The following is a 27400-nucleotide window of genomic DNA, read 5'->3' on the forward strand; positions in this document are numbered from 1 at the left end:
TTGATGATTCACCTTTCTGCTAATGCAGAAAGGCAGAGTTACAGACAGGCAAAGGCAGAGAGAGAGGTCTTTCATCCATTTGTTCATTCCCAAACAGCCACAACAACCGGAGCTGGGCAGATCTGAAGCCAGGAGCCAGGAGCTTCTTCGGGTCTCCCATGTGGGTGCAGAAGCACAAGCATTTAGATCATCTTTCACTGCTTTCCCAGGCCATAGCAAAGAGCTGGATCAGAAGCAGAGCAGCCGGGTCTCGAACTGGTACCCATATGAGATGCTGGCACTGCGGGCAGTGGCTTTACCTGCTATGCCACAACGCCAGTCCCTAATGAATTTTTAGAATGAGTGGAAGATGGCTCAAGTGCTTGGTCCCTTCCACCCACATAGGATTCCTGGATGGAGTTCTTGGCTCTTGGCTTCAACCTGATCCAGCCCTGGCTACTGCAGGAATTTGAAAAGTGAACCAACCAACGGATGGAAGATCTCTTTTTGTCATTTGTCTCTGTCATTCTGCTGTTCAAGTAGATGAAAATAAATATTTTTTTCAAAAAAGCTCATGGAAAATGCATACTATGACAAAAACTATCCATGGATTTCAAAAATTCTTACTTAAAAACAAATTTATGTCTTAATTCTATTTTCCATGAAATGCAAAACTTATTTTTATTTGAAAGACAGAGAAACAGATTTTCCACCTGATTGTTCATCCCCAAAAGTCTGGAACAGCCAGGGCTGGGCTGGGCCAGGCTAAAACCCAGAGCATGGAACTCAAAACAGGTCTCTTATGTGAATGACAGGGATCCAAGGACTGGAGCTTGCTGCCTCACAGGGCATGCACTAGCAGGAAACTGAAAAGGGAAGCCAAGGCAGGACTAGAGCCAGACACACCAGTCTGGGATACAGACACCCCAAATAGTGTCTTCACTGCTGTGCCAAATACTAGCTACTTCTATGAACTTTCTGAAATCTCCTTGTACTTAAATCTTATAGGTATGTTCATACATTATATAAGAATAATATGCTGGCTGGCGCCGTGGCTCACTAGGCTAATCCTCCGCCTTGCGGCACCGGCACACCGGGTTCTAGTCCCGGTCAGGGCGCCGGATTCTGTCCCACTTGCCCCTCTTCCAGGCCAGCTCTCTGCTGTGGCCAGGGAGTGCAGTGGAGGATGGCCCAAGTGCTTGGGCCCTGCACCCCATGGGAGACCAGGATAAGTACCTGGCTCCTGCCATCAGATCAGCGCGGTGTGCCGGCTGCAGCACGCCGGCCGCGGCGGCCAGTGGAGGGTGAACCAATGGCAAAGGAAGACCTTTCTCTCTGTCCCTCTCTCTCTCACTGTCCACTCTGCCTGTCAAAAAAAAATAAACAAACACAGAGTAACATAAAAATCACATGATGTCGGGCCGGCGCCGTGGCTCACTAGGCTAATCCTCCGCCTAGCGGCGCCGGCACACCAGGTTCTAGTCCCGGTTGGGGCGCCGGATTCTGTCCCGGTTGCCCCTCTTCCAGGCCAGCTCTCTGCTGTGGCCAGGGAGTGCAGTGGAGAATGGCCCAGGTGCTTGGGCCCTGCACCTGCATGGGAGACCAGGAAAAGCACCTGGCTCCTGGCTCCTGCCATCGGATCAGCGCGGTGCGCCGGCCGCGGCGGCCATTGGAGGGTGAACCAATGGCAAAGGAAGACCTTTCTCTCTGTCTCTCTCTCTCACTGTCCACTCTGCCTGTCAAAAAAAAATCACATGATGTCAGTTATATCATATAAAAAAACAGATAAAAGATCTAAACATAGGAGACAAAACTATAAAACTCTTATAATAAAACACCAGGAGAAGGATTCATGACCTTAGATTTCATAGTATTTCTTGGATCAAATGCACAGGCAACAAAAGAAAAACAGATAATTTGGCTACACCAAAAATTCTTGTGCATCAGAGGATACTATCAATACAATGACATGTAAATCATAAAGAAGCAAAATTCCCATATGGTACCGCAATTGAAGCATACCCAAAATACTTGAAAGCCAGGATTCACACAGCTATTTGAACATCAATGTTCACAACAGTATTATTCCCAGTGCTGGCACTGTGGCGTAGTAGAGTAACCTCCACCTGCAGTGCCAACATCCCATACAGGTGCCAGTTTTAGTCCTGGCTGTTCCACTTCCGATTCAGCTCCCTGCTGATGGCCTGGGAAAGCAGTGGAAGATAGCCAAAGTACTTGGGCCCCCACATCCACATGGGAGACCTGGAAGAGGCTCTTGGCTCCTAGCTTTGGATCGGCCCAGCTCCAGCCGTTGTGGCCATTTGGGGGAGTGAACCAGCAGATGAAAGACCTCTCTCTCTCTATCCCCCTCACGCTGTATCTCTGCCTCTCAAATAAAGAAATCATAAAAAAAAAAAAAAAAAGAAAAGAAAAGTAACTCATGTGTCATTAATGGAGAAATGAACAAAATGTAGTGTAGGCATATAATGGAATATTATTCAGCCTGAAAAAGGAAGGAAATCCTGGCCGGCGCTGAGGCTCAATAGGCCTGCAGCGCCGGCACCCTGGGTTCTAGTCCCAGTCGGGGTGCCAGATTCTGTCCCGGTTGCCCCTCTTCCAGGCCAGCTCTCTGCTATGGCCTGGGAGTGCAGTGGAGGATGGCCCAAGTGCTTGGGCCCTGCACCCCATGGGAGACCAGGAGAAGCACCTGGCTCCTGCCTTCGGATCAGCACGGTGCACCAGCCACAGCGTGCCGGCCACGGCGGCCATTGGAGGGTGAACCAATGGCAAAAGGAAGACCTTTCTCTCTGTCTCTCTCACTGTCCACTCTGTCAAAAAAAAAAAAAAAAAAAAAAAAGGAAATCCTGAAACACACAGCAACAAGGAGAGTGAGGACACTATGCTAAGTGAAATAAGCCACAAGAAAACAAGGAGTTTATGATTCCATTTAAAATAGATATCTAGAGTAGTCAAATTTATAGACAGAAAGTAGAATAGTAGTTGCTAGAAACTATGTGTGTGTGTGGGTGGGTGTGGGTATGGTATTATTATTAACAACTATATATTTAAGACATAGAAGTTGGGGTTGGTACTGTGGAATAGTAGGGTAAGCTTCTGCCTGCAGCGCTGGCATCCCTTATGGGTGTCAGCTCATGTCCTGGCTGCTCCTCTTCCAATCCAGCTCTCTACTATGGTCCAGGTAAGCAGAAGATGATCCATATAATGCTTGGGTCCCTGCACATGTGTGGGAGACCAGAAGGAAGATCTTCTCTGTCTCTCCCTCTCTCTATAACTCTACCTGTCAAATAAATAAATCAAATCCTTTAAAAAAAGATAAATAAGTTTTATTTTTGGAAGATGAAAAGAGTTCAAGAGATGAATGGTGGTGATGGCTGTACAACAGTCTGAATATACTTAATAGCACTGTACACTTCCAAAGGGTTAACATGGTAATTTTTATGTTATATATATTTTACCACCATTAGAAACACTTCAGTAGTGGCCAGTGCTATGGTGTAGCGGGTAAGGCCACCACCTGCAGTGCCGGTGTCCTATATGGGCACTGGTTCAAGTCCCAGCTGCTTCACTTCCGATCCAATTCTCTGCTATGGCCTGGAAAACAGTGGAAGATTGTCTGGGTCCTTGAGCCCCTGTACCAGCATGGGAAGACCTGGAGGAAGTTCCTGGGTCCTGGCTTCAGATCAATGCCGCTCCGTCCATTGCAGCCAATTGGGGAATGGACCAGCAGATGAAAGACCTCTCTCTCTCTCTGCCTCTCCTTCTCTGTGTAACTCTGACTTGCAAATAAATAAATAAAAAACACTTCAATAAAGTTTTTTTAAAAAAGACCAACTGGGGTTGGCATTGTGGCATAGCATGTAAAGTAGCCACCTGCAGTGCTGGCATCCCATATGGGCGCCAGTTCAAGTCCCCGCCGCTCCACTTCCAATCTAGCTCTCTGCTGTGGCCTGGGAAAAACAGTAGAAGATGGCCCAAGTCCTTGGGCCCCTGCAACTGTGTTGGAGACCTGGAAGTAGTTCCTGGCTCCTGGCTTCAGATCATCCCAGCTCCAGCTGTTCCAGCCACTTGGGGAATGAAGCAGCGGATGGAAGACCTCTCTCTCTCTCTGCCTCTGCCTCTCTGTAATTCTGCCTTTCAAATAAATAAGTACATCATTTTTTTTTTTTTTTTTTTGACAAGCAGAGTTAGACAGTGAGAGTTGGTTCACCCCCTAAGTTGCCACTACGGCCAGTGCATTGCGGCCGGTGTGCTGTGCCGATCTGAAGCCAGGAGCCAGGTGCTTCCCCCTGGTCTTCCATGCGGGTGTAGGGCCCAAGCACTTGGGCCATCCTCCACTGCCCTCCCGGGCCACAGCAGAGAGCTGGACTGGAACAGGAGTAACCGGAACAGAATCCAGCGCCCTGACCAGGACTAGAACCTGGGGTGCTGGTGCTGCAGGCAGAGAATTAGCCTAGTGATCCACAGTGCCGGCCCAATAAGTAAATCTTTAAAAAAAAAAAAAAAAACTGATAAAGGATGAATTGACATGGAAATTCAAGATTAAAGGAAATAATGATTTCATTCTTTTGGTGGTGAAGAAACAGTGACACAGACAAAACACTAGAAAAATTAGGTAGAAAGTGGCATTCTAAGATTTGATCACATTTAACTCTGAATGAGAGATGAGTTACCAAGTTAGCCCTAATGTGTATACTGTAGGGATCCATTAGTTGACCAGAATAAAAAAAAGCTTAGGTAAAAAAGCACCCTTAGCCTGCTGTTCTGGTGATAGCTCCTTAAAGGAGAGTGGCAGCCTTAACTGCAGTGTCTGATTGGAGTATGTCTGTATATCCAGCACAGAACCAGAACAGAAATGATTTTACTACTCAGAACATGTAAAAAACAGTGACCAGAAATATCCGAAAAGCAAAAAACAAAACTCACCAGCAAGGGTCCTAGAGAGTGGCAGATGTATGCTTACAAGATCCTCAGATACTCTGTAGGACTTAGTTTCCAACATATGGCCACACAATTGCACTACTGTCTTGCTACCTGATAGGAAACTTGTACTGCACCTCATCACAGCTCTGTGACATTCTTTATAAGCCACTAGTAAGAGTTCTTCCTAAAAGGAAAATAAAAATGCAAAGAACATTGACAAGTTACTTACTTTGCCATTCAGCATTCAACACTTACTAAATATGAGTGCAAAATTGTTCCACATAAAACTAGGGCTACTTCAATAGGATGTGCAAACCAACAGGAAAGATACACATACATATATACATATAATCAAAGTAAAATTTTGTTAAGTACTATTTAAATAGCACAAACTAATTGCCTTAACAAGGCAAAGAAAAGGATCACAAACAATTGGTAAAATATATCTGTGAAAGCAGCTTTTGAACAGGTTCTAACAGAATATGCAAAATTTAAGTACAGGGAAAGATGAAGAGAAGGTGCATTCCAAGCAGAGATGTGGAACAAAGATAAAAATAAAGGAAAACTACAATTCTTGATCAGGCAGTGGAGAGGAATAAAAACTAGATAAATCAAAGGATTTATGGATGAAATTAATGAACAATCTAGCTAGAAATATGCCTTGGCATTGCTATGTGAATACACTAATTGTGTCTAACATGTAATAATGTAGTCAACATACTGCTTCAAAAATTATTGTATATGAAGTTGGCAGATAGAAAACCTATAGGAAGCTCACTAAAAGTATAGATGTAAAGCCTAAGAGTCAAAATTAGAGTGGGACAATTAGGACAGAAACAAATAAACCCACAGACAATAAATTAGGAATTTAAAGTACATTTGGGATTAAGAAGAAACATTTGGGTAATTATGTCAGGAAGAAAAAAGAATCAAAGGTCACTCATAAGACAGTCATTTCTTACAATTATCTTTCTTTCTTTTTTTTTTTTTTTTTTTTTTTTTTAGGATTTATTTGAGGGGCTGGCACTGTGGCGCAGTGGGTTAATGCCCTGGCCTGAAGCATCGGCATCCCATAGGGATGCCAGTTAAAAACCCAGCTGCTCCACTTCCGATCCAGCTCTCTGCTATGGCCTGGGAAAGCAGCACAAGATGGCCCAAGTCCTTGGGCCCCTGCACTGCATGGGAGACCCGGAGGAAGCCTCTGGCTCCTGGCTTCGGATCAGCGCAGCTCCAGCCGTTGTGGCCTATTGGGGAGTGAACCAGCAGATGGAGGACCTCTCTCTCTCTCTCTCTCTCTCTCTCTCTGTAACTCTGACTTTCAAATAAAATAAATAAATCTTTAAAAAAATATTCATTTGAAAGTGTTGCAGAAAGAAAAGGAGAGACACAGAGAGAGATCTTCTATCCACTGGTTCACTCCCCAGACAGCCACAACTGCCAGGGCTAGGCCAGGTTGAAACCAGGAGTAGGTGGCAGGGGCCTGAACACTTGGGCCATGCTCTGCCACTTCTTCCAGGTCATCACCAGAGAGCTGCATTGGAAGTGGAGCAGTTAGGACACAAAAAGGTACCCAAATGGGATACCAGTGCCACAGGCAGGCATCTTTACTCACTATGCCACAATGCCAGCCCCCAATTATTTTTATCTTGAAAAAGGAATCCCACAGTCAAATAAATACTGGGAACATTCCTTTTAGAAATTATCATACCAATTAAAGGATTTGAAGAAGTATAGTAGCTTAGAAAAGTTCTTTTTTGGGGACCAGAGCTTGGGCGTAGTAGGTTAAGCATCTGTTTGTAGCACCAGCACCCAATATGGGCAATGGTTTGAGTCCCAGCTGCTCCACTTCCAATCCAACTCCCTGCTAATGTGCCTGGGAAAGCAGTGGAAGACGGCCCAAGTGCCAGGGCCCCTGCACCCATTTAGGAGACCTGGAAGAAGCTCCTGGCTCCTGCATTTGGATCAGCCCAGCTCTGGCAGTTGCAGCCATCTGGGGAGTCAATCAGTAGATGAAAGACCTTTCTTTCTGTCTCTCCATCTCTCTGTAACTCTGAACCTTAAATAAATAAGTAAATCTTAAAAAAAAAAAAAAAAGAAAAATTGTTTTGCTTTTGTTCAACCTCAAATTTCCTAATCTTACATGAAATTTTTTCCTCTCAAAACACCTGTTAATATCAAACACAGAGAATCTAGTGGCTTTAAGACTTCCTATGTGAATGGAAGGGGAGAGGGAGTGGGAAAGGGGAGGGTTGTGGGTGGGAGGGATGGTATGGGGGGGGAAGCCATTGTAACCCATGAGTCATACTTTGGAAATTTATATTCATTAAATAAAAGATTAAAAAAAAAAAAGACTTCCTATGTGGATGAATATATTACTAGTACTGTCATTAATAGAAAGAATCAAAATGAGAAAAACACAAGTTGCAAGTAGATGGAAATGAGGACAGATCAATTTAAGACACTCAGTTTGAAAAATCAGTTTAAGGTCTAAGTAGGAATATAAACAGAAGTGATACCACAGCTTGGAGTCATTCCTATGAATATTTAATTAAATGAAAGAAACAAAAGATTTATAAGAAAAAGAATATTAAAGAATGTCTCATTTAGCAGAAAGAATGGGGAGAAAGGGACATTAATGACTGAAATGGACAATCATTAATAGGAGTATGATAATGTAGATTTGTAACAATTAGAAAAAAGTTTAAGAAGATTAAGGTACTCAAGTGAAACCAAGAGAATCAAGGAAGATAAGGACTAAGAAAACATCTCTAAATTTGGCTACTAAATCGATCCTTTGAGATTTTTTTTTTTCTAAATGTAGTTCCTATTGATTGTTAAGGGCAGCATCAGACATATTAGGAGCTAGTGAGCGACGACAGTAAATGTAAATATAAATGATTGAGAAGTTTAGGTGATATGATGATGAACAATACACACTAGATTCCCTCGCCCAACAATTATGCATGTCCCTCACAATGATGAGGGGAAGAAAAAAACACGTGCTACCATTGCTAGACAATATTTCCTGTCCTTTTTATTCTATAAAGCTAGTTGTTAAAGTATATTGATGGGCCGGCGCTCTGACGTAGTAGGTTAATCCTCCCTCTGCGGTCCCAGCATCCCCTATGGGCACTGGTTCTAGTCCTGGCTGCTCCTCTTCCGATCCAGCTCTCTGCTATGGCCTGGGAAAGCAGAAGATGGCCCAAGTCTTTTGACCCCTGCATCCATGTGGGAGTCCAGGAAGAAGCACCTGGCTCCTCACATAGGATTGGCGCAGCTCTGGCGTTGCGGCCATTTGGGGAGTGAACCAACAGAAGGAAAACCTTTCTCTCTGTCTCTCCCTCTCACTGTCTGTAACTCTACCTCTCAAATAAATAAATAAATCTTAAAAAAATATAAAGTATATTGCATCTGTGAGTGTGACTGTTACTTTGAATCTGTGAACAACTGCTGGTGGTGGTGAAGGGAAAAAGAAAACAAAGAGAACATAGTTCACAGAGGTAGTAAAGTGAGTAAGAGAGCTCTATTATGGTTGTTTTTAAGGAGAGAGGAGGGGCCGGCGCTGTGGCTCACTTGGTTAATCCTCTGCCTGCAGCACCAGCATCCCATATGGGCGCTGGGTTCTAGTCCCGGTTGCTCCTCTTCCAGTCCAGCTCTCTGCGGTGGTCAGGAGGGCAGTGGAGGATGGCCCAAGTGCTTGGGCCCCTGCATCCACATGGGAGACCAGGAGGAAGCACCTGGCTCCTGGCTTCGGATAGGCACAGCACTGGCCATGGTGGTTATTTGGGGAGTAAACGGCCATTTGGGGGGTGAACCAACGGAAGGAAGACCTTTCTCTCTGTCTCTCTCACTCTCTAACTCTGTAAAAAAAATTAAAAATAAAAAATAAAAAAAGGAGAGAGGAGTCTTGTGTATTTATAGGAATAATAGTCAAACAGTTGGGAATATAAGTGGAGACAAGTTGAAGAGGCAGATTCCAGGAAAAAAATAACATAAGCTGAAACCAAGAGGCTAGGTAGAGGCATTGTGCCTAAAAAGAGAAAAAAAGGAGACTAACAGTTGAGGGTAGACAAATTTAGTCAGCGAACAGATTATGGTGACAGGTACAATGAAACTGGAGATGAAGGAATTTGACTCAGGTAATGTCAATTTTCTGTGAAATGAAATAAATGAGATCCTCTTCCCCAAAGGGAATCTGGGGTAGGACTGTGTGATCAGAGAAATTTATGATCCAAAATGTTGCTTAAGGAAATACATTGATTCTAAATATTTTTTTAAAAATTTATTTACTTCTGTGAGAGACAGAAAGAGAGCAAGCAAGTATGTGCTTCTATCTACCAGTTCAATCTCCAAATGCCTGCCAACAGTCCCCCACTGAGGCCAAAAGCAGGAAGCCAGGAACTCAATTCAGGTCTCCCATGTTAGGGTAGCAGCAGCCATTACTGCTTCCTGCCAGGTCCTGCATTAGCAGAGAACTAGAGTAAGGAACTGAGCAAGGCATCAAACTCAGGCACTCCAATATGGGACATGAGCATCCTAACTGCTGTCTTTACTACTGTCTACACCAAAGGCCTGCCTCCAGTTCTATATTTTGAAATTAATTTTCTTAATAGTTTAACATATACAACAAAACCCTTGATGGAATAAATATCCACCCCTCTCCATTCTTGAAATATTTTAAAGTCCCTATGTTCCTATTACCACATTATTGATACTTATTTTTCAAAAATTAAATGTGTATGTGACTATAAATATATTTATATTTTTAACCCTGGTATTTGTCAAAATAAGCAAAACTATCATGGGGCATGTTTTCTAATTAAGTGTAAAAGACTGAATTTTCCTCCTAAATTCAGAAAGACTAATATAAAAATGTAAGACACTACATAAAAAGTTTCATAAAAAGGAAGCTGTTACATAACATCATACTACTCGTGACAATTACAGCCCTTAAAAAGGCATGGAACCCACTGATAAATCTTACATCACAAGCACACCATTCTTGGAACATGAGTAAAATATTCTTTAGTTGCATCTGTATAGCAATGGCAGCCTCCCAATCAGGATCTACTTCAATGTGTTGCCCAACCTGTCTTCTGATTTCTTCCATTCCCTGCAAGAAGATTAGTCAACATAAACATACATGGCCCTCTTTCTTTATACCTCTAGTGACAAAATACAAAGCTGTCAGGATTCATATTCATATATGCATAGTATTTTAACATGTTTGTTTCAAAAGGTCAGAACACATAGTTTAATTCCCAGTCCTCAGGGGTACAGCTTAGAAGTAGAACATATGATTGCAAATCCCAGCTGTGTGTGGAATTTCTAGCTATTTTTGTGAAATATTTCTAAGCTCCAATTCCCTTGTACATAAAAGGAGAATAATAACCATAACAAGAGTAAGACGATAAGGCTCAAAAGAGAAAATGCATGTAATGTGCTTAGTACACAGTTATCACATGGTAAGCATTCAGTACACATTAAGAGCAGCAGTAAACTAAAACTTATAGAAAGATCTATTAGAGCAGCTGTAGTTCGGTGTTTAAATATTATTTCTACTTTGTTAGATAAATTCTTTCTCAAATAAAAACTGTAATGTCTTTAAAAAGAAGATAAAACAGATCAGGTTTTAAATTTTTTTTAAATAAATTTCTTTTATTACTGATATAAAAGAATTATCATACCTGCATACAGGTAAGAATCTTCAAAAAAGATCGAAAACCTTCAAGGAATTGCATTCTTAATCTTTCTGTCCATATTGTGGGCTTGCTGATCAGTATATACCTATGATTTCAAGAAAGAAAGAAATATTTCACTTCAGTATTCTAAGGCAATTTTAAGATTCTCAGGCTACAGACAATGTTGATTTATCAAAATTATGAATTCTAATTTCTTATGACAAATAGAATCACTGGGCAGAGCTAGATTTATTTATTCTTCTTTACTTTAAATAACCAGCAAAATGTGAATGGTCCACAAGGGACAGATTCCAAAGCTAAGCCTGAATTTTACACACATTATGCCCTCAGAGGTTAATCTGATTAAGTGAACCTAGAACCAACCTAGCCTGTAATGGCTAACCCTGGAAAATCACAGTACAGACTTCCTAGGACTGTTCATACCCATCACTCAAAGAGCCAGCTGAAATCCTTCCAGGCTTAGGAGGTTTGAAATCAATTTCCTACCTCCAGGTTTTCATGAGTCAGAACCTGGAAGGAGGATGTAAGCAACTATGTCATCTTGGCTTTCACACCAGGATGCACTAGTTTCAACAGATAAACAAACTCATTTCAGCCTACAACTTTCAAGATCAATATTTCTTCTGGATGAAAAAAAACAATGACTGGTTTCATATCTAATGTTTATCATGGAATGATTTCTCAGGAAGTATTCACTAACAATTATTAAAAATTAATTTGCACTCAATCAAAATATACTGTTATATAAAGTATTGCGAACAGAAACAAGAATAAGACATATCTTGTCTTTGAAGTTCAAAGTATAGTGGAGAAAACAGAAACCTATTATGGACACTGAAACCCAATGCCAAGAACTAAAAAGATATATGAGAAAGGCATGGACAGAGTGAGAGAGTAAAGGAATGATTTGGTTTATAAGACGCTTATACTTTTCACAAATGGGACACAGAAACAGGTTAATTAAAAAGATAGTACTGTTCCTTTAAAAAAGATTTATTTATTTATTTATTTATTTGAAATGCAGAATTAGAGAAAGGGACAGAAAGAGAAAGAGATATTTCATTTGCTGGTTTACTTCCTCGATAGCCACAACCACTGAGGCTGGGCCAGGAGGAAGCCAGGAGCTTCCTCTGGGTCTCCTATGTAGGTGTAGGGGCCAAAGTGCTTAGGCCATCTTCTGCTGTTTTCCCAGGCACATTAGCAGGGAGCAGGATCAGACGCGGAGCAGTTGGGACATGAACTGGTGCTCATATGGGATGCTAGCATTGCAGGCAGCAGGTTAACCTGCTAAACCATAATGCCAGGCCCAATATTATTTCTTAATAGAACTAATATTCAAATGCATCTCTAAGTTTCATTTCCACAGTGAATTAGCAACTAAGAAACAAAGTACCCCATCAGGTACATTCCTCAGAGTAGACGACAAGACTGAATTATTAGATTTAAAATGAGGTAGGTAATAATCCCTCCCTTCTGTGCTCTTTGAGATACACCCCAGTTGGAGCACTATGTTCATTTCTTGGCACATAAATGCATAAATGGTATATATTCAACTGGAACAGATTAAGTAGATAACAATGATTTAGAAGAAATGTTAAATAATATGAATGGGAACAGTTAAAGAAATGGATTTAGGGCAGGCACTATAGCATAGCATGTTAAGTTGCTAGTTGGTACACCTGCATCCCATATCGGAGGACCATTAGACTCTGGCTCCTCTGCATCTGATTGAGATTCCTGCTAATGTACCCTGAGAGGTAGCAGGTGATGGGCCAAATAGTTGGGCCCTTAACCCCCACATGGAAGACCTGGATTGAGTTCTGGGCTCCTGGTTTTACCCTGCCTCAGCCCTGTCTGTTGCAAACACCTGGGAAATGAACCAGTGGATGGAAGTCTCTCTTCCATCACTGTGCCTTTCAATTATATGAAAATAAACACCTAAAAAAAAGAAAAGACTAAAGAAATGGACACAGCTTAAGGTAGAAAGACTTGGCTGCTATGACTGCCATCTTTTTAAAAACATTTTTATCTATTCAACGGAGAGGCAGAGAGAGTGACAGACAACTCTCACCCATCGTTTCACTCCTCAAATGTCTACGACAGTTACAGCTGGGAGACCCAAATCAGGCGCTGAGAACTCAACACAGGTCTCCCTCAGGTATAGCAGGAATCTAATTACTTGAGCCATCACTGCTGCTTCCCTAGGTCTGGATTAGCAGGAAGCTAGTTATAGGCTTCTATCTAAACCAAGGCATTCTGATAAGAGACTTGCACCGTAACCTATGTCTTTCTTTTCTTGAGTATTTATTGATTGATTGGTTGTAGGGGAGAAAACCAGCTCCCATTAGCAATTCACTCCCCAAATGTCTGCTACCAAAGCTAGCAGCTGGGAACTCAATCCAGCTGTCTTATGTGGGTGTAGAAATCTAATTACTTGAGCCATCACCACTGTCTCCCAGGGTCTGCACTACCAGAAAGCTGGAATCAGGAGCTGGAGCCAGGAGTTGAATCCAGGCACTTTGGTATGGGACACGTCCTGAATAGGGTCTTAATTGTTAGGCCAAATCCCCACATCTATCTGCTGTCTTTAAATATTTCATTAAGTTAAATATGGGCACTGATTCAAATCCCAGATGCCCTACTTCTGATCTAGCTCCCTTTTTGGGCTGGGAAAGCAGCAGAAGATGGCCCAACTACTTGAGCCCCTGCACCCGCGTGGGAAACCTCAAGAAGCTCCTGGTTTTAGATTGGCCCAGCTACAGCCATTGCGACCATCTGGGGAGTGAACAGTGCATGGAAGACCTCTTTCTCTCTCTCTCTGCCTCTGCCTCTCTGTAACTCTGCCTTTCAAATATATATATATATAAATGCAGGTATCTAGCCAAGCAGTTGACGCCTGTGATCCAAATTGGAGTACCTGGGTTAGACACTCAGCTCCAGCTTCCGGCTCTAGCTTCCCATGGTGGGCAGTGGTGATGGCTCAAGTGATTGGGTTCCTGACACAGATTTCAGTTAATGGCACTGGGCTTTGATTTGGCAGGTCATTACAAGCATTTGGAGATTCAAATGGACAGTGAATGAGTAGGTGGGAGCTAGTTCTATCTCATGTAAAATTAAAAAGTTTAATTCATGGAAAAATGGAATTAAAAGATGTTTATTTTGGTGCAAAAATGTGAAATTCACGTTTTGTTTTTTTTTTTTTCATAATACACATTTCCAGGGATTTTTTTTAAGATCTTCTCATTACCTTCCTTTATTAAACTGGTTTTATAACTCAGTAAGAAGCCTTCATTGAACACATTTGCAGTATCCCTTAGTATTTGCAAAGATTAGTTCCAGGATTCCCACAGATACCAAAATCTGTAGATACTTAAGCTGTATATATAAAATGGTATAGTATTTGTATATAACCTATGCTCATCCTACTGAATATTTTATTTATTTGGAAGGCATAGGGAGAGAGAGAGAATGACAGAAATAGAGACATACAGAAAGTGAGATATTCCCCCCAAATGCCTGCAACAACCAGGATTGGGCTAGATTGAAGCCAGGATCCTGGAACTCAATCTGTCTTCTATGTGGGTGGCAAGTACACAAGTACTTAAGCCATGACCTGAAGCCTCCGAGGCTGTGTGACAGGGGGAAGCTGGAATTGGAGGCTGACTTGAGACCTAAAACCAGCACTCTGATACGGGATGCAGGCATCCCAAGTGTCTTAACTACTGTGCCAAATGCCCACTCCACCCCATATACTTTAAGTCATCTCTAGATTACTTATTATACCTAATACATTGTAAATGATATGTAAATAGTTGTTATATTGTACTGTTTCAGGAAAAGGAACAGAAAGAGTCAGTACAGATGCAAAATTGGTATTTTCCTGTGTATTTTTGATCTGAGGTGGGCTGAACCCATAGATGTAGCACATGGATTGAAAGACCCAACTACATTAACAAGAAACAGGCACAGTTCTTTGTACCTGAATCCCAGATAACCAAAATGATCAGTAATTGACTTATATAAAAGCAAATAAGCACATTGTGTTTAACAGGTGCCCTCACCTTATGACTCCAACAACTTACTTTAGGTCACATATTACTGCATATACTCTTCCCAGTTTGTCCTGGCTATAACCCTGGAAGTTGAATTTATTGTTCCTGTCCAGGTACTCAGGTAAAACTTCTAAAAGTGTTTCAGTAATGATAGAGATAACATTCTGATCTTCAATAAGATGTCGAGCCTGCAGAATATTTCAAGAATATTGTCTTTAGTATTAACACATCATACTATGGACCTTATTTATTCATTTGGCTGGTCAGCAGGCCACTTTTAATATTTAGCGATCATTAAACACAGTACTCAGTCTCACACAAATCAACTACTAAGCAGTCATTTTCTAAAGGGAAAAATTATCTCCTCCTCAGTAACTGGAAAACACTTGTCTGGATGTCCCATGCTTATTATACAGGTTATGTAGATAAATATTTATCATTGCAATCACAAAATGTACAAGAAGAAAGATTTACTCTATGATTTCTATCATATTTCTGTGTATTCTGGCATCTCCTTCTCTCATCTTCAATGCAATTTCCCTTGCTCATCATTTCTCTCACCTTTGGAAAGGGGAAGTACAAGTGGTTCATAAACTGTGCAGAATAAACAGGGAAAAGTAGTAGTAAACAAAGGAAGGTGAATCCTCCACACTCCTCTCAGGCCTGTGCAGCACCATCTCACACAAATGTATGACAGGCACAAATGCCCCTTCTTAATTTTATCTTATGCTATTGATCCCTCAAACAATAACTAAAGAACAAAAGAAGTTTTGTTTTGTTTTAAGTTTTGATGTTGAAAAAGCAGTGCTAGAAAGTGAGAAAAGTAGATGTCATCTGTAAGGATAAGGACATTAGGACAAAGGCAACACCATAGGTACCAAAGTATTGTTCACATGCAGATAGCATTTAAGTATTAATCAATTTTTCAAATGGCATTAGCTCAAATTAAAACAAGTTTTACTTAGACTGTGAAGAAATATTTGACACATACCAGAGTAGGAACAGTAAACATCTGAACTGAAAGTGCAGTCACAGAGATACTTCTGTCATGATCATCACTGATATATTCTTTCTGCAGCTGTTTATAATACTGAAAGATACAGAGAGAAACCACAAATTACCTAAAGCTTTTAAAATCTAATTTTAATAACTGTTTCAGTTTTATTTATATATATCCATAAAATGACAAATAGTAATAAAATTCCTATTAAAGAATTCTCAACAAAAACATCCTAGAGACTACCAAACAAGACCAAATAATAAATTCAGCTGCCCAATCCAGCAGAGTTAGAAGAACTGTAAAAAGCAACAACTTAAACTAAAAACACCAGTAAAAATCACAGGGGCACTGGAGCGCAGTTTATCTTTGCTACTAACAGAATCTGGGGCAAATAGCAAATTTTACTTTAATGGTTAAAGAAAGGGATATAAGCAAAGGCTTTAACAACTGGTATAACTCAGAAAACCAGCCAATCAGATTCAATCCAGCTTGAAAGAGAACAGATGCCAGATACAAATAACTTGTTATCCACACCAGAACATGTCAACTTAAAAGCAACCCTAATATATTAACAGAAACACACACACACACACACACATTAAATTCAGTTATGTTTCAAGCATCTATTATGTGTAAGAAGAATTGGATACTTGATATATCTATATATTAAATTTTACTGTGCATAATTCCCACAGAGTCTAAGAGGTAACCATGGTATACAAAATCAATAAATAAAATCTAAGGGCCTTTGTATGAGAAAACAAAACTCTGTATCAGATCATACATATGGCCCAATATTCTATTTCTGAAGAGTTTGAGTAGAGTTGACATTTTGAATTCCCATCACCTCAGAAGGGTAAGACATACATCTCAAACGTTACTTATAATGTCCATGTAACACATAAAATACCTGCATTTTCTGTACTTTACAAATCTTTTTTTAAAAAAGAAAATCTTTACATAAAACAAAATAATGGATCTTTTTAAAGATTTATTTATTTACTTGAAAGTCAGAGTTACAGAGAGAAAGGGAGAGATATAGAGAGAGATCTTCCATCCACTGGTTCACTCCCCAGATGCCCCAACAGCCAGTGCTGGACCAGGCTGAAACCAGGAGTTTCATTAGGGTCTCCCTCATGGGTGGCAAGGGCCACCCATGGGCAAGGGCCCAAACATTTGGGCCATCTTTGCCGCTTTTCCCAGGCCATTAGCAGAAAGCTAGATCAGAAGTAGATCCGCTGGGACAAGACCTGGTGCTCATTTAGGATGCCTGCTGTGTGCCGTAACACCAGTCCCCAAGAAAACAGATTTTTGACAAAGAAATGAATCAAAAAATCCATGAATACTTTTGATCCATAATTATCCCTTTGTCTCATTATTCCATAACTTATTTGTACTTCTAGTTATTATCTATTATTTATAAAGAGCAATTACCTTCACGAATTCCATAGCGAAGAGTTTTTTGTATTCCATCTCCATAAAAAAACTGCTAAAAATCAATTCGTGAAGGATCTTACGGGCGCCTACAGATCATTTTTAAATTAGGGCAACATCAAAGAAAAAAATCCAGCTATTAGACATGACAGATTATAAAAATATTTTACATGCTAATGAATCACAAGGACTCAAATATGAACAGCACTTATTGCATTAACATTTAATAGGAAAGATTTAAAAATCCACCCATATACATGCTTTTTTCCTCTTTTTCTGCCTCCCTCCTACTACTTAATCTTCTTTAATTTTACCTTCCCACAACTTTTTTATTAATTTTTATTCTATTCCACTCAAAACTACTGACACTATACTTTTCCTTCCACATATTCTTTAAATTTCTCCTTTTAATTATTACTCATTTAGATTTTTAAAATGAAAATTAATGTAGCTTTAATAATGGCAACACCACATGAATATACATACATACTCTTTTAAACTGGACCCGACTAAATAAAAGAGTAATATAATTAAAAGGTGTAATTTAATTTTTAAAGGTAGATTATTTAACTTTACCTTCATGTATAGTACTTTATCAATCTAGATCACAGATTTAGTAACTGGTTAATAAACAAGAGGGTATGGTCTACTAGGAGGTTATAATCTTTTGATTCCTAGAAAGCAGCATAGGGAAAGGTCTACTTACCTTTATAAAGCTTTGCATCCCAAAGCATTAACCTGCTTATGAGACAGGGATTCTCAGAGCCAGATTCTTCTCTAAGGCATGCTTGGCAAAAGATCTGCCTAAAATCACCTACAAACAAAAAAGTAAGAATTTTGGTTCTTAGTATATTTCTTCTAAAAGTACCTTTCCTATAGTAGCATGATAAAAGACCAACAATAATTCTCCCATGCTTAATGTCAAGAATAATTCTACCAATCTTAAAGAGCCAAGAAAATGATTTGATAATATGTATTTGAAAATCTAATCCTGAAAATTAATCAAAATGTATAAATCAAAACAGAAAATTTTATGCTCAATGACATTTTAAAAAATTGACTACAAAATACATAGTATTTGATAAGAAATACTAAAAGTAGACTATATGCTTACTTGAATAGCTCATAATTTTGTTCATCCAGGAGCCAAGACGCAAAGCAAATTTCTGATGAGCCATAACCTCAGAGTGTAATACTTCTACATGGAGTGGATGTTGAGAGACATTTTCTGAATGACTCTACAAATAAAAGGAACGTTAAAAACCAAATTAACATTTAGCTAAGTGGTCTATTAAAAAAAAAAAAAAGGAATGATAAAACTCCAGCTCCCCAAATATAAGTGTCCCAATCCTATCTTTAGGATGTCAGACTAATTCAAGATGATCACTCTAATTTTTCTACTTGAATCCTCATAATGTGAATAATTCTTTGGGGCCAGCCTTGTGGTGTAGCAAGTTAACTCACTGACTGCAATGCTAGCATCCCAAATGAGCACCAGTTTGGGTCCTGGCTGCTCTGCTTCTAATCCAGGTACCCACTAATGTGTCTGAGAGAACAATGGAAGATGGTCTAAGTACTTGGGCTCCTACCACCCATACGGGAGACCCAGGTGGGGTTCCCAGCTTTTGGCTTTGGCCTGGCCCAGCCCCAGTTGCTACACTCACCTGGGGAGTAAACCAGAACATAGGAGATATTTTTCATTCTCTCCCTGGAACTCTTCCTTTTAAATAAATCTTTAAAAAAAAAAAAAAAAATCTCGGGGCTACAGTGCAGTGTCAACATCCTATAAGGACTTCAGTTTGAGTTCCAAGTGCTTGGCTTCCAATCCAGCTCCCTGCTGATAAGCTTGGGAAAGAAGCAGAGGATGGTCCAAGCTCTTGGGTCCCTGTACTCATGTTGGAGGCTGAGATTAAGATCCTAGTTCCTGGCTTCAGACCAGCCCAGCTCTGGCCATTGAGGCCATCTGGGGAGTGAACCAGTGGAGAGAGGATCTCTCTGTCTCTCCTCTAACTCTGACTTCAAATAAATAAATACATCTTTTAAAAAAAATTGCTTTGTCCTTAATTCATGAAGTTACCTTGATGTCTTCCTTAGCTTCCTGACAAGCAGCATAAGCACCTGCTTTAACAGCCCGACGACCCTGAGGTTAGGTAAAAATGAGAATTAAGTAGTGGAATGACAACTACAATCAGCATGTAATTCATATCCCAAAGACCTAATTTGAGCTCTCAATCATAAATCACCAGTTGGCTGACTAAAAGCTGTAAGACTCTAGGATAATACCAAGCAGACAGACATAAATGCTTAATATCTATATGTAGCATTAGAACATTCAGTACCTCTAGGAAAGAAGTGCTGTTAGCGTAGGATGCTGAGTTTCTTGTCTAGCAAGAATGCCAGTTCTTTACTAAAGGTGGTATACCCTATTTATAACAGATACTAACTTAGGTATGTTCGCTGAACTCCTGCTATATGTTTTAGTACATTCGTGAATGAATTTAGAATTCCACAACATACTTGTGATTCACTAATGTGTCGGGGTATTATCAGGCTACTGATTCTTTAAGCCCTGAGGCACCCAGGTAAGGTCTCTATAGGATCTCCTGGAAGCGCATCCTTTTACCCCTCTGTAAAAACTGATGAGGAAGGACTCCCCATTTCACAGATAAAAAAACTAAGAGAAAGAAGTTAAGTAACTTGTTTCCATATCAGAAAGTTGATAAATGGTAGATCCAGGGATCCATGACAAGTAGTCCATCTTCATAGCCTTATACCTTAATCATTCTATACTATTTCTTCTTTAACTCTTTAGTGTAAGAACTACTCAAATAAATTTGAACTGTTAATTATACCAGTAAGGTTCCCATTAGAGAGAAAAAAATGCAGAAAAGCCAAGACTGTAAGAGATTTTAAGAACATATAAGTCGGGGCTGGCGCCGTGGCGCATTAGGTTAATCCTCCGCTGTGGCGCCAGCATCCCATATGGGTGCCAGTTCTTATCCCGGTTGCTCCTCTTCCAGTCCAGCTCTCTGCTGTGGCCTGGGATAGCAGTGAAGGATGGCCCAAGTGCTTGGGTCCTGCACCCTCATGGGAGACCAGGAAGAAACTCCTGGGTTCTAGCTTTGGATCAGCGCAGCTCCGGCCGTTGCAGCCATTTGGAGAGTGAACCAACAGAAGGAAGACCTTCTTTTCTTTATTTTTTTTTATTATTATTGTTATTTTTTTTGACAGGCAGAGTTAGACAGTGAGAGAGAGAGAGAGACAGAGAGAAAGGTCTTCCTTCCGTTAGTTCACCCCCCAAATGGCCACCACGGCCGGCGCGTGCTGCGCCGATTAGAAGCCAGGAGCCAGGTGCTTCTCCTGGTCTCCCATGCAAGTGTAGGGCTCAAGGACTTGGGCCATCCTCCACTGCCTTTCCAGGCCACAGCAGAGAACTGGACTGGAAGAGGAGCAACCGGGACAGAATCCAGCGCCCCGACCAGGACTAGAACCCGGGGTGCCGGCACCGCAGGTGGAGGATTAGCTAGTGAGCCACAGCACTGGCCAGAAGACCTTTCTTTCTGTCTCTCTCTCTCACTGTCTGTAAACTCTACTTGTCAAATAAATAAATAATCTAAAAACTAAAAAAAAAAAAAAAGAACATATAAGACACCTTAATAAGCTTACATGCAGGGATACTAGTAATCAACCTAAAGCAGTGGATCTCAATGGATCTCAACGTAAATGAGAAGAGGGGATGTACCTCACATCTACTAGGATGATTATTACAGGAAAAAAAAAGTGTCGGCAAGGATATGGAGAAACCAGATCCTGTGCACTGTCGGAGGAAATGAAAAATGGTGCACAGCTGCTATGGAAAACAGTTTGCCAGTTCCTCAAAAATTAAACGTAGCATTTCTATATGACTCAGTAATTCTATTTCTGGATATACAGCCAAAAAAATTGAAAGGACTGATACAGGTATTTGTACATTCACATTTATAGCAATTCAATAGTCAAAAAGTAGAAGAGTAACCCATGTGTCTCAACAGATGAATGGATGAACAAAATGTGTTTATATACTAATGGTATTATTTAGCCTTAAAAAAGATGGAAATCCTGTCATATGCTACAGCATGTATGAACTTTGAAGAGTTTATGTTAAATTAGTTTATGCTAAATTTGCCAGCTGCAAAAAGACAAACACTGCAGAATTCCATTTATATGAGACATCTAAAAGAGTCTTACAAGGCCGGCGCTGTGGCTCACTAGGCTAATCCTCCACCTTGCAGCGCCGGCACACTGGGTTCTAGTCCCGGTCGGGGCGCCGGATTCTGTCCCGGTTGCCCCTCTTCCAGGCCAGCTCTCTGCTGTGGCCAGGGAGTGCAGTGGAGGATGGCCCAAGTGCTTGGGCCCTGCACCCCATGGGAGACCAGGACAAGCACCTGGCTCCTGACTTAGGATCAGTGCGGTGCGCCGGCTGCAGCGCGCCGGCCACGGCGGCCATTGGAGGGTAAACCAACAGCAAAGGAAGACCTTTCTCTCTGTCTCTCTCTCTCACTGTCCACTCTGCCTGTCAAAAAAAAAAAAAAAAAAAGAGTCTTACAAGGTAAAATGGTGGCTGCCAGGAATTAAAGGGAGGAGTAAAGAGGAAGTTGTTCAATTGAAATAGTTTCTGTTTCACAAGATGAAAAAGTTTTAGAAATCTATTCCATAACAATGTGTGTACAGTTAACATTACTGTACTGTTCACATGAAAGAAGAGTTAGGATGGTAAAATTTACCTTATATGGATTTTTATCATCATTAAAAATTTTCTTAAATGAACAAATAGGAGGTGGGGGAGGGGGAAATAAGAATAAATCAATTGGAAGGAGGCAGCTTTTTCAAAATACATAGGACTTTCTTTCCTTTCCTCTCCCCATTATTAACAATTCTAGTCTTTTTTTTTTTTTTTTTTTTTTTTTTTTGACAGGCAGAGTGGACAGTGAGAGAGAGAGAGACAGAGAGAAAGGTCTTCCTTTGCCGTTGGTTCACCCTCCAATGGCCGCCGCAGCCGGTGCGCTGCGACCGGTGCACCACGCTGATCCTAAGTCAGGAGCCAGGTGCTTATCCTGGTCTCCCATGGGGTGCAGGGCCCAAGTACTTGGACCATCCTCCACTGCACTCCCGGGCCACAGCAGAGAGCTGGCCTGGAAGAGGGGCAACCGGGACAGATCCGGCGCCCCGACCGGGACTAGAACCCGGTGTGCCGGCGCTGCAAGGCGGAGGATTAGCCTAGTGATCCACGGCGCCGGCAAAAATTCTAGTCTATTAAGCATGTCTACATTTAAAAAAAATTCTCTCCAAATGATTTTAATGGATTCTCTTTATTCTCATACAATAGCTGAAAACACAGAACTATAAGTATGGGTTTGTAAAACAGACTAATTGCAACATCAATTCATCTAGTCAATAAATATATTTTCTACCTTGATGTGGTAAACAACTTTATCTCACATCCTATTTTTCCTTTTGAATGAGCAGATGATTTACTGAAAAGCTTTTCTTGTGGTTCCAAAACCAAATCGGTCTACCAGTAGGTAGGATAGCTATAGCCACAGTCTTCTCCATGCTGACCATAAAGCAGAGTAGAAGGGAAGAAAGTTGAGTAACTACCCTGCGCTTTGCTGTAATATACAATAGGGAGAATGCTAGAATGTGTCTCAAGGGTTGGTTGGGATAGTTACATGTGCTTAATACCAAAAGAACTCTTTAGTATTACTCAAGGCCACTGTTATATTATCATCATTGTTACTTACTCAATAAAATCTCACAGAGGCCCCAAGTAAACTTTTTAACTACTCTTTGTTAGTTACTATATTACTTATGTTTATTTAATACTCCATTAATTAAATCTATCAAAAGCACAGGTTAGTAAATCTCAACATTTTTGAGAATAGAGGGCTCCTTTTTCCAACCAGTCTCAAGGATTTAAATAATAGAATAACTTTTAATTAGAATAACTATTAACTGGAAAAAATTAACTCATTAAGTTTTCTTAAAATAGAATCACTATTTTGATCAGTCCTTGTCCTGTTGATGAACAACTTAATACTTTATCCCTTTTAGTATTTTTTTGTTCTACTTAATACTATTGGTTGATCTCTGTAATTAACACACAATTATTCTTAAGTGTTTAAATTTAACTGAAAAGTGATCTCTGTTAAATATCAGAGTGGGAATAAGAGAAGGAGGAGATGTACAATTTGGGACATGCTCAACTGGACTTGCCCCAAATGGCAGAGTTAGAAACGTGCCAGGGGATTCCAATTCAATCCCATCAAGGTGGCATGTACCAATACCATCTCACTAGTCCAAGTGATCAATTTCAGTTCACAATTGACCATGATAGGTCTAAGAGTCAAAGGGATCACATAAATAAGACTAGTGTCTGCTAATACTAACTAATAGAATAAAAAAGAGAGAGAACGATCCACCATGGGAAGCGGGATACACAGCAGACTCATAGAATGGCAGATGTCCTAAACAGCACTTTGGCCTCAGAATCAGCCCTTAAGGCATTCGGATCTGGCTGAAGAGCCCATGAGAGTATTTTAGGCATGGAAAGCCAAGACACTCTGGCAGAAAAAACAACAACAACAACAACAACAACAACAAAAAAAAAACAAAAAACAACTAAATTAAATGAAAGATCTCTGTAAGTGAGATCCCAGTGGAAAGAATGGGCCATCAAAGAAGGAGGTACCTTTCTCTGAAGAGAGGAGAGAACTTCACCTTTAACTATGACCTTGTCTAAAAAAGATCGGAGCCAGAAAACTCAAAAGGCTTCCATAGCCTTGGCAACTCATGACAAGAGCCTAGGGTGATTACTGACGCCATAAACAAGAGTGTCAATTTGTTAAGTCAACAACAGGAGTCACTGTGCACTTACTTCTCATGTAGGATCTCTGTCCTTAATGTGTTGTACAATGTGAATTAATGCTATAACTAGTACTCAAACAGTATTTTACACTTTGTGTTTCTGTGTGAGTGCAAACTGTTGAAATCTTTACTTAATATATACTAAATTGATCTTCTGTATATAAAGATAATTGAAAATGAATCTTGATGTGAATGGAATGGGAGAGGGAGCAGGAGATGGGAAGGTTGAGGGTGGGAGGGAAGTTATGGGGCACAAAAAGCCATTGTAATCCATAAGCTGTACTTTGGAAATTTATATTTATTAAATAAAATTTTAAAAAAATAGAATCACTGTTTTTGTAAAAATCTGTGTTTTTTAAATTCAATCCTTAAAAAAATATAAGAATTCAAAAAATTATTCTAAATACAATTCCTAAAACAAACATCACCAACATATTACCATAAATCCAGGCATTTTCAAGTAGGCAGAGGGACAGTTAAATAATTATAGGAAAATTATTTACACATGGAAGAATATTACAGGAAATGAGGTTAGAGAACAAAAGACACTATGCTATAGAAAACTGATGAAATCTTTTCCAGAACATTTATTTCATTTTGCTTGTAGGTCACAGCAGTAAAGAAGGAACTGAGATAAACCCAGTGGTAAAGATGGACCACATTGGGGCAGCGTTGTGATGTAGCAGGTTAAGCCACCTCCTGCAGTGTCCTCTCTCTGTGTCTCTCCCTCTCTAACTCTGCCTCTTAAATAAATAAATAAATAATTCTTTAAAAAAAAAAAAAAAGGAAGGACTTTTACAAACTGGTATTTATCCAAGGAGAGGAGATGGAGGCAAAAAAAAAAAAATAGATTTTGACTAGTATGAGCTTATTATCACAAGACAAATAGTAGAGAGAATTGAAGAAAGTAGACATAAAATAAAAAAGAAAATACAGGTTTCTTAAACTATTTGATGGGTTGCAAAAGATAGTACTTCCTGGTTTATCCTAAAAGAAATGAGTCAGAAAATACATGGAGATAGATTTTGGTTCAACATAGGAAAAATAATTCTCCTAAGAAGGAGAGTTAGGAGAGTTGCCAAACAAGCAGTCATACAGAGAACCAAACTGTAAATACTAAAGCAAAAGTTAGACGTCCACTGGGAGCAGATACTGTGCTCTCAGTACAAGAATGGCCCTTTTCAGTGCTTTTTAACTTTTCCCAATCTTCCATTATATAGTTACCTTATCAGCAAATCAGGTCCTGATTTTTTCCTTTAAGAAGGTTATTTAAAGGCTACCTGTTAATGCCTTTGAGATTAAGCTACCTTAATGCTTTTTGATTAAGGTATAAATACATTAAGTAACTTTTGGGAAAATCTAACAACCAAAGTAGACTTTACTTCATACAACGAGTAGTTGAAAATCAGCAGCCTGACTTACCTTCAAAGCGCCTTCTATGATCTATACCCACAGTGCAATAGTAACACAGGCACTAACACCTGGGCTAATCTAGTATTACTGCCAAGGACTAAAAATGTTTGCTGATCATTCTGCTTCACTTTCTTTTCCTTCTATTCTTCCTTCTGTCTTCTTTTCCTATTTCTATTCTCTTTTTCAAAATTCTAGCTAATTTACCTAGGATACAGAGAGTAACTGGAGAGTATGGTTGTACCTAACACAATACTCAGTCACTTGACAAGCAATTGGGTCAACACTTGATTGTCAGGAAGCTGATACTAAGACAGCAGCATAATCCAAATAGAGACCACAAACCTCTTTGTCTATGGCAGTGGTGTGCAACTGGGCCTCTGCAAGCTCACAGTCAAGAGCTCTTTGTAGGCTGTATATGACGTGGTCATATGAATGGTGCTCATCGTTGAAAAGAACACAATAGTATCTTTCATTCTTCTCTCTGTTGAAAAAATATATATTCAGACTCTACAAATGGAATAAAAGTAAAAAATAGACAAAAATAATATACAACATCTATACTGAAGCAACACCATGTAATTTCTTACATGTAGGAAAGCAACACTAAAATACTGACACAGGAAATTATTTCAAGTAGCACAGTGCCATAGAATTTTTAAAAGCCCTAAAATAGGGGTTGGCGCTGTGGTGTAGTAGGTTAAGCCTTTGCCTGTGGTGTCAGCATCCCATACGGGCTCTGGTTCTAGTCCTGGCAGCTCCACCTCTAATCCAGCTCCCTGCTAATGGCCTGGGAAAGCAGTCGAAGATGACCCAAGGCTTGGGGCCCTGCACCTGAGTAGGAGACCCAGAAGAAGCTCCTGGCTCCTGGCTTCAGATTGGCCCAGCTCTGCCTTTCTCTGCCTTTCTAAGAAATAAATCTTAAAAAAAAAAAAAAAAAAGTACCAGCATTCCCATTTTGGCTATAGAATCTCAGACAGGTAACATAACTGCTTTTGGTTGTTTAAAATGACTTTGATGTAGGCTGGCGCCGTCGCTCACCAGGCTAATCCTCCGTCTGCGGCGCCGGCACCCTGGGTTCTAGTCTCAGTTGGGGAGCAGGATTCTGTCCCGGCTGCTCCTCTTCCAGTCCAGCTCTATGCTGTGGCCCGGGAGGGCAGTGGAGGATGGCCCAGGTGCTTGGGCCCTGCACCCACATGGGAGACCAGGAGGAAGCACCTGGCTCCTGGCTTCGGACTGGCGCAACACGCTGGCCTTGGCAGCCACTTGGGGGGTAAACCAACGGAAAAAGGAAGACCTTTCTCTCTGTCTCTCTCTCTCACTGTCTAACTCTGCCTGTCAAATAAATAAATAAATAAATAACTTTGATGTATTTATTAGAGAGAGAGAGAGCAAGCTCCCACCTACTGATTCACTCAACAAATGCTCACAATGGGTGAGGCTGGGTTAGATGAAAGCCAGAAGCCTAGAGGCAGGGGCCAGTAGCCAGGCCTTGAATTCAGGTCTCACACGTGGGTGGCAGGAATCCAACTACTTTAAGTCATCACTGCTACTTCCCAGGGTCTGCATTAGCAGGAAGCTGGAGCTGGGTATCAAACTCATGTTCTCCAATATGGGACCTGGGTATCCTAGCCTACATCTTAATTGTTAGGTAAATGCCAGCCCATTATCAGTTTTAAACATTTATAATATGTTTTCTACAAGATACTCAATTGATCCTCACAAATCTAAGAGTCAGATTTTCTCAGTTCTCTTTATAGTTCTAGAAAACATAGGCTCAAAAGGGTTCAAAGACTTATGGTCACAATGTTAACAAGCAGTAGATGGGACTATAACTCAGAACTGTAAATCCAAAGATCAATGACACTCAAGCAATGCTCCTCTTTTTTGGCAGGTGGTGGCTCTTATTAAGCTAACCACCACAATGTTCCTTAAAAAGTCTAACTTGAAATTAAAATATTTGTGAACACAATTTCTTA

General features: G+C 40.4%; 1 protein-coding gene across 6 annotated transcripts in view; it reads right to left on the minus strand.

The window, feature by feature from the left end:
* The window catches only part of UBR1 (ubiquitin protein ligase E3 component n-recognin 1), a 168872-nt gene that overhangs the window by 84579 nt on the left and 56893 nt on the right, over window positions 1-27400 (minus strand). For all 6 annotated transcript variants that reach the window (XR_016218058.1, XR_016218057.1, XM_089310167.1 and 3 more), the window contains exons 6-15: window positions 25767-25905; window positions 19186-19248; window positions 18223-18346; window positions 17815-17922; window positions 17109-17197; window positions 15666-15764; window positions 14705-14862; window positions 10608-10707; window positions 9905-10033; window positions 4924-5104 (exon numbers count right to left, since the gene is read on the minus strand). Coding sequence is in view for 4 of the 6 variants with exons in the window: in XM_089310167.1 (XP_089166293.1) it covers window positions 4924-5104; window positions 9905-10033; window positions 10608-10707; window positions 14705-14862; window positions 15666-15764; window positions 17109-17197; window positions 17815-17922; window positions 18223-18346; window positions 19186-19248; window positions 25767-25905 (1190 nt within the window). In the remaining 2 variants the exon portion in view is untranslated. The remainder of the gene's footprint in view (window positions 1-4923; window positions 5105-9904; window positions 10034-10607; window positions 10708-14704; window positions 14863-15665; window positions 15765-17108; window positions 17198-17814; window positions 17923-18222; window positions 18347-19185; window positions 19249-25766; window positions 25906-27400) is intronic.

Source organism: Oryctolagus cuniculus, chromosome 12, assembly GCF_051225735.1.
Source record: "Oryctolagus cuniculus isolate XC-2025 breed Fujian yellow rabbit chromosome 12, ASM5122573v1, whole genome shotgun sequence".
Taxonomy (NCBI): Eukaryota; Metazoa; Chordata; class Mammalia; order Lagomorpha; family Leporidae; genus Oryctolagus; species Oryctolagus cuniculus.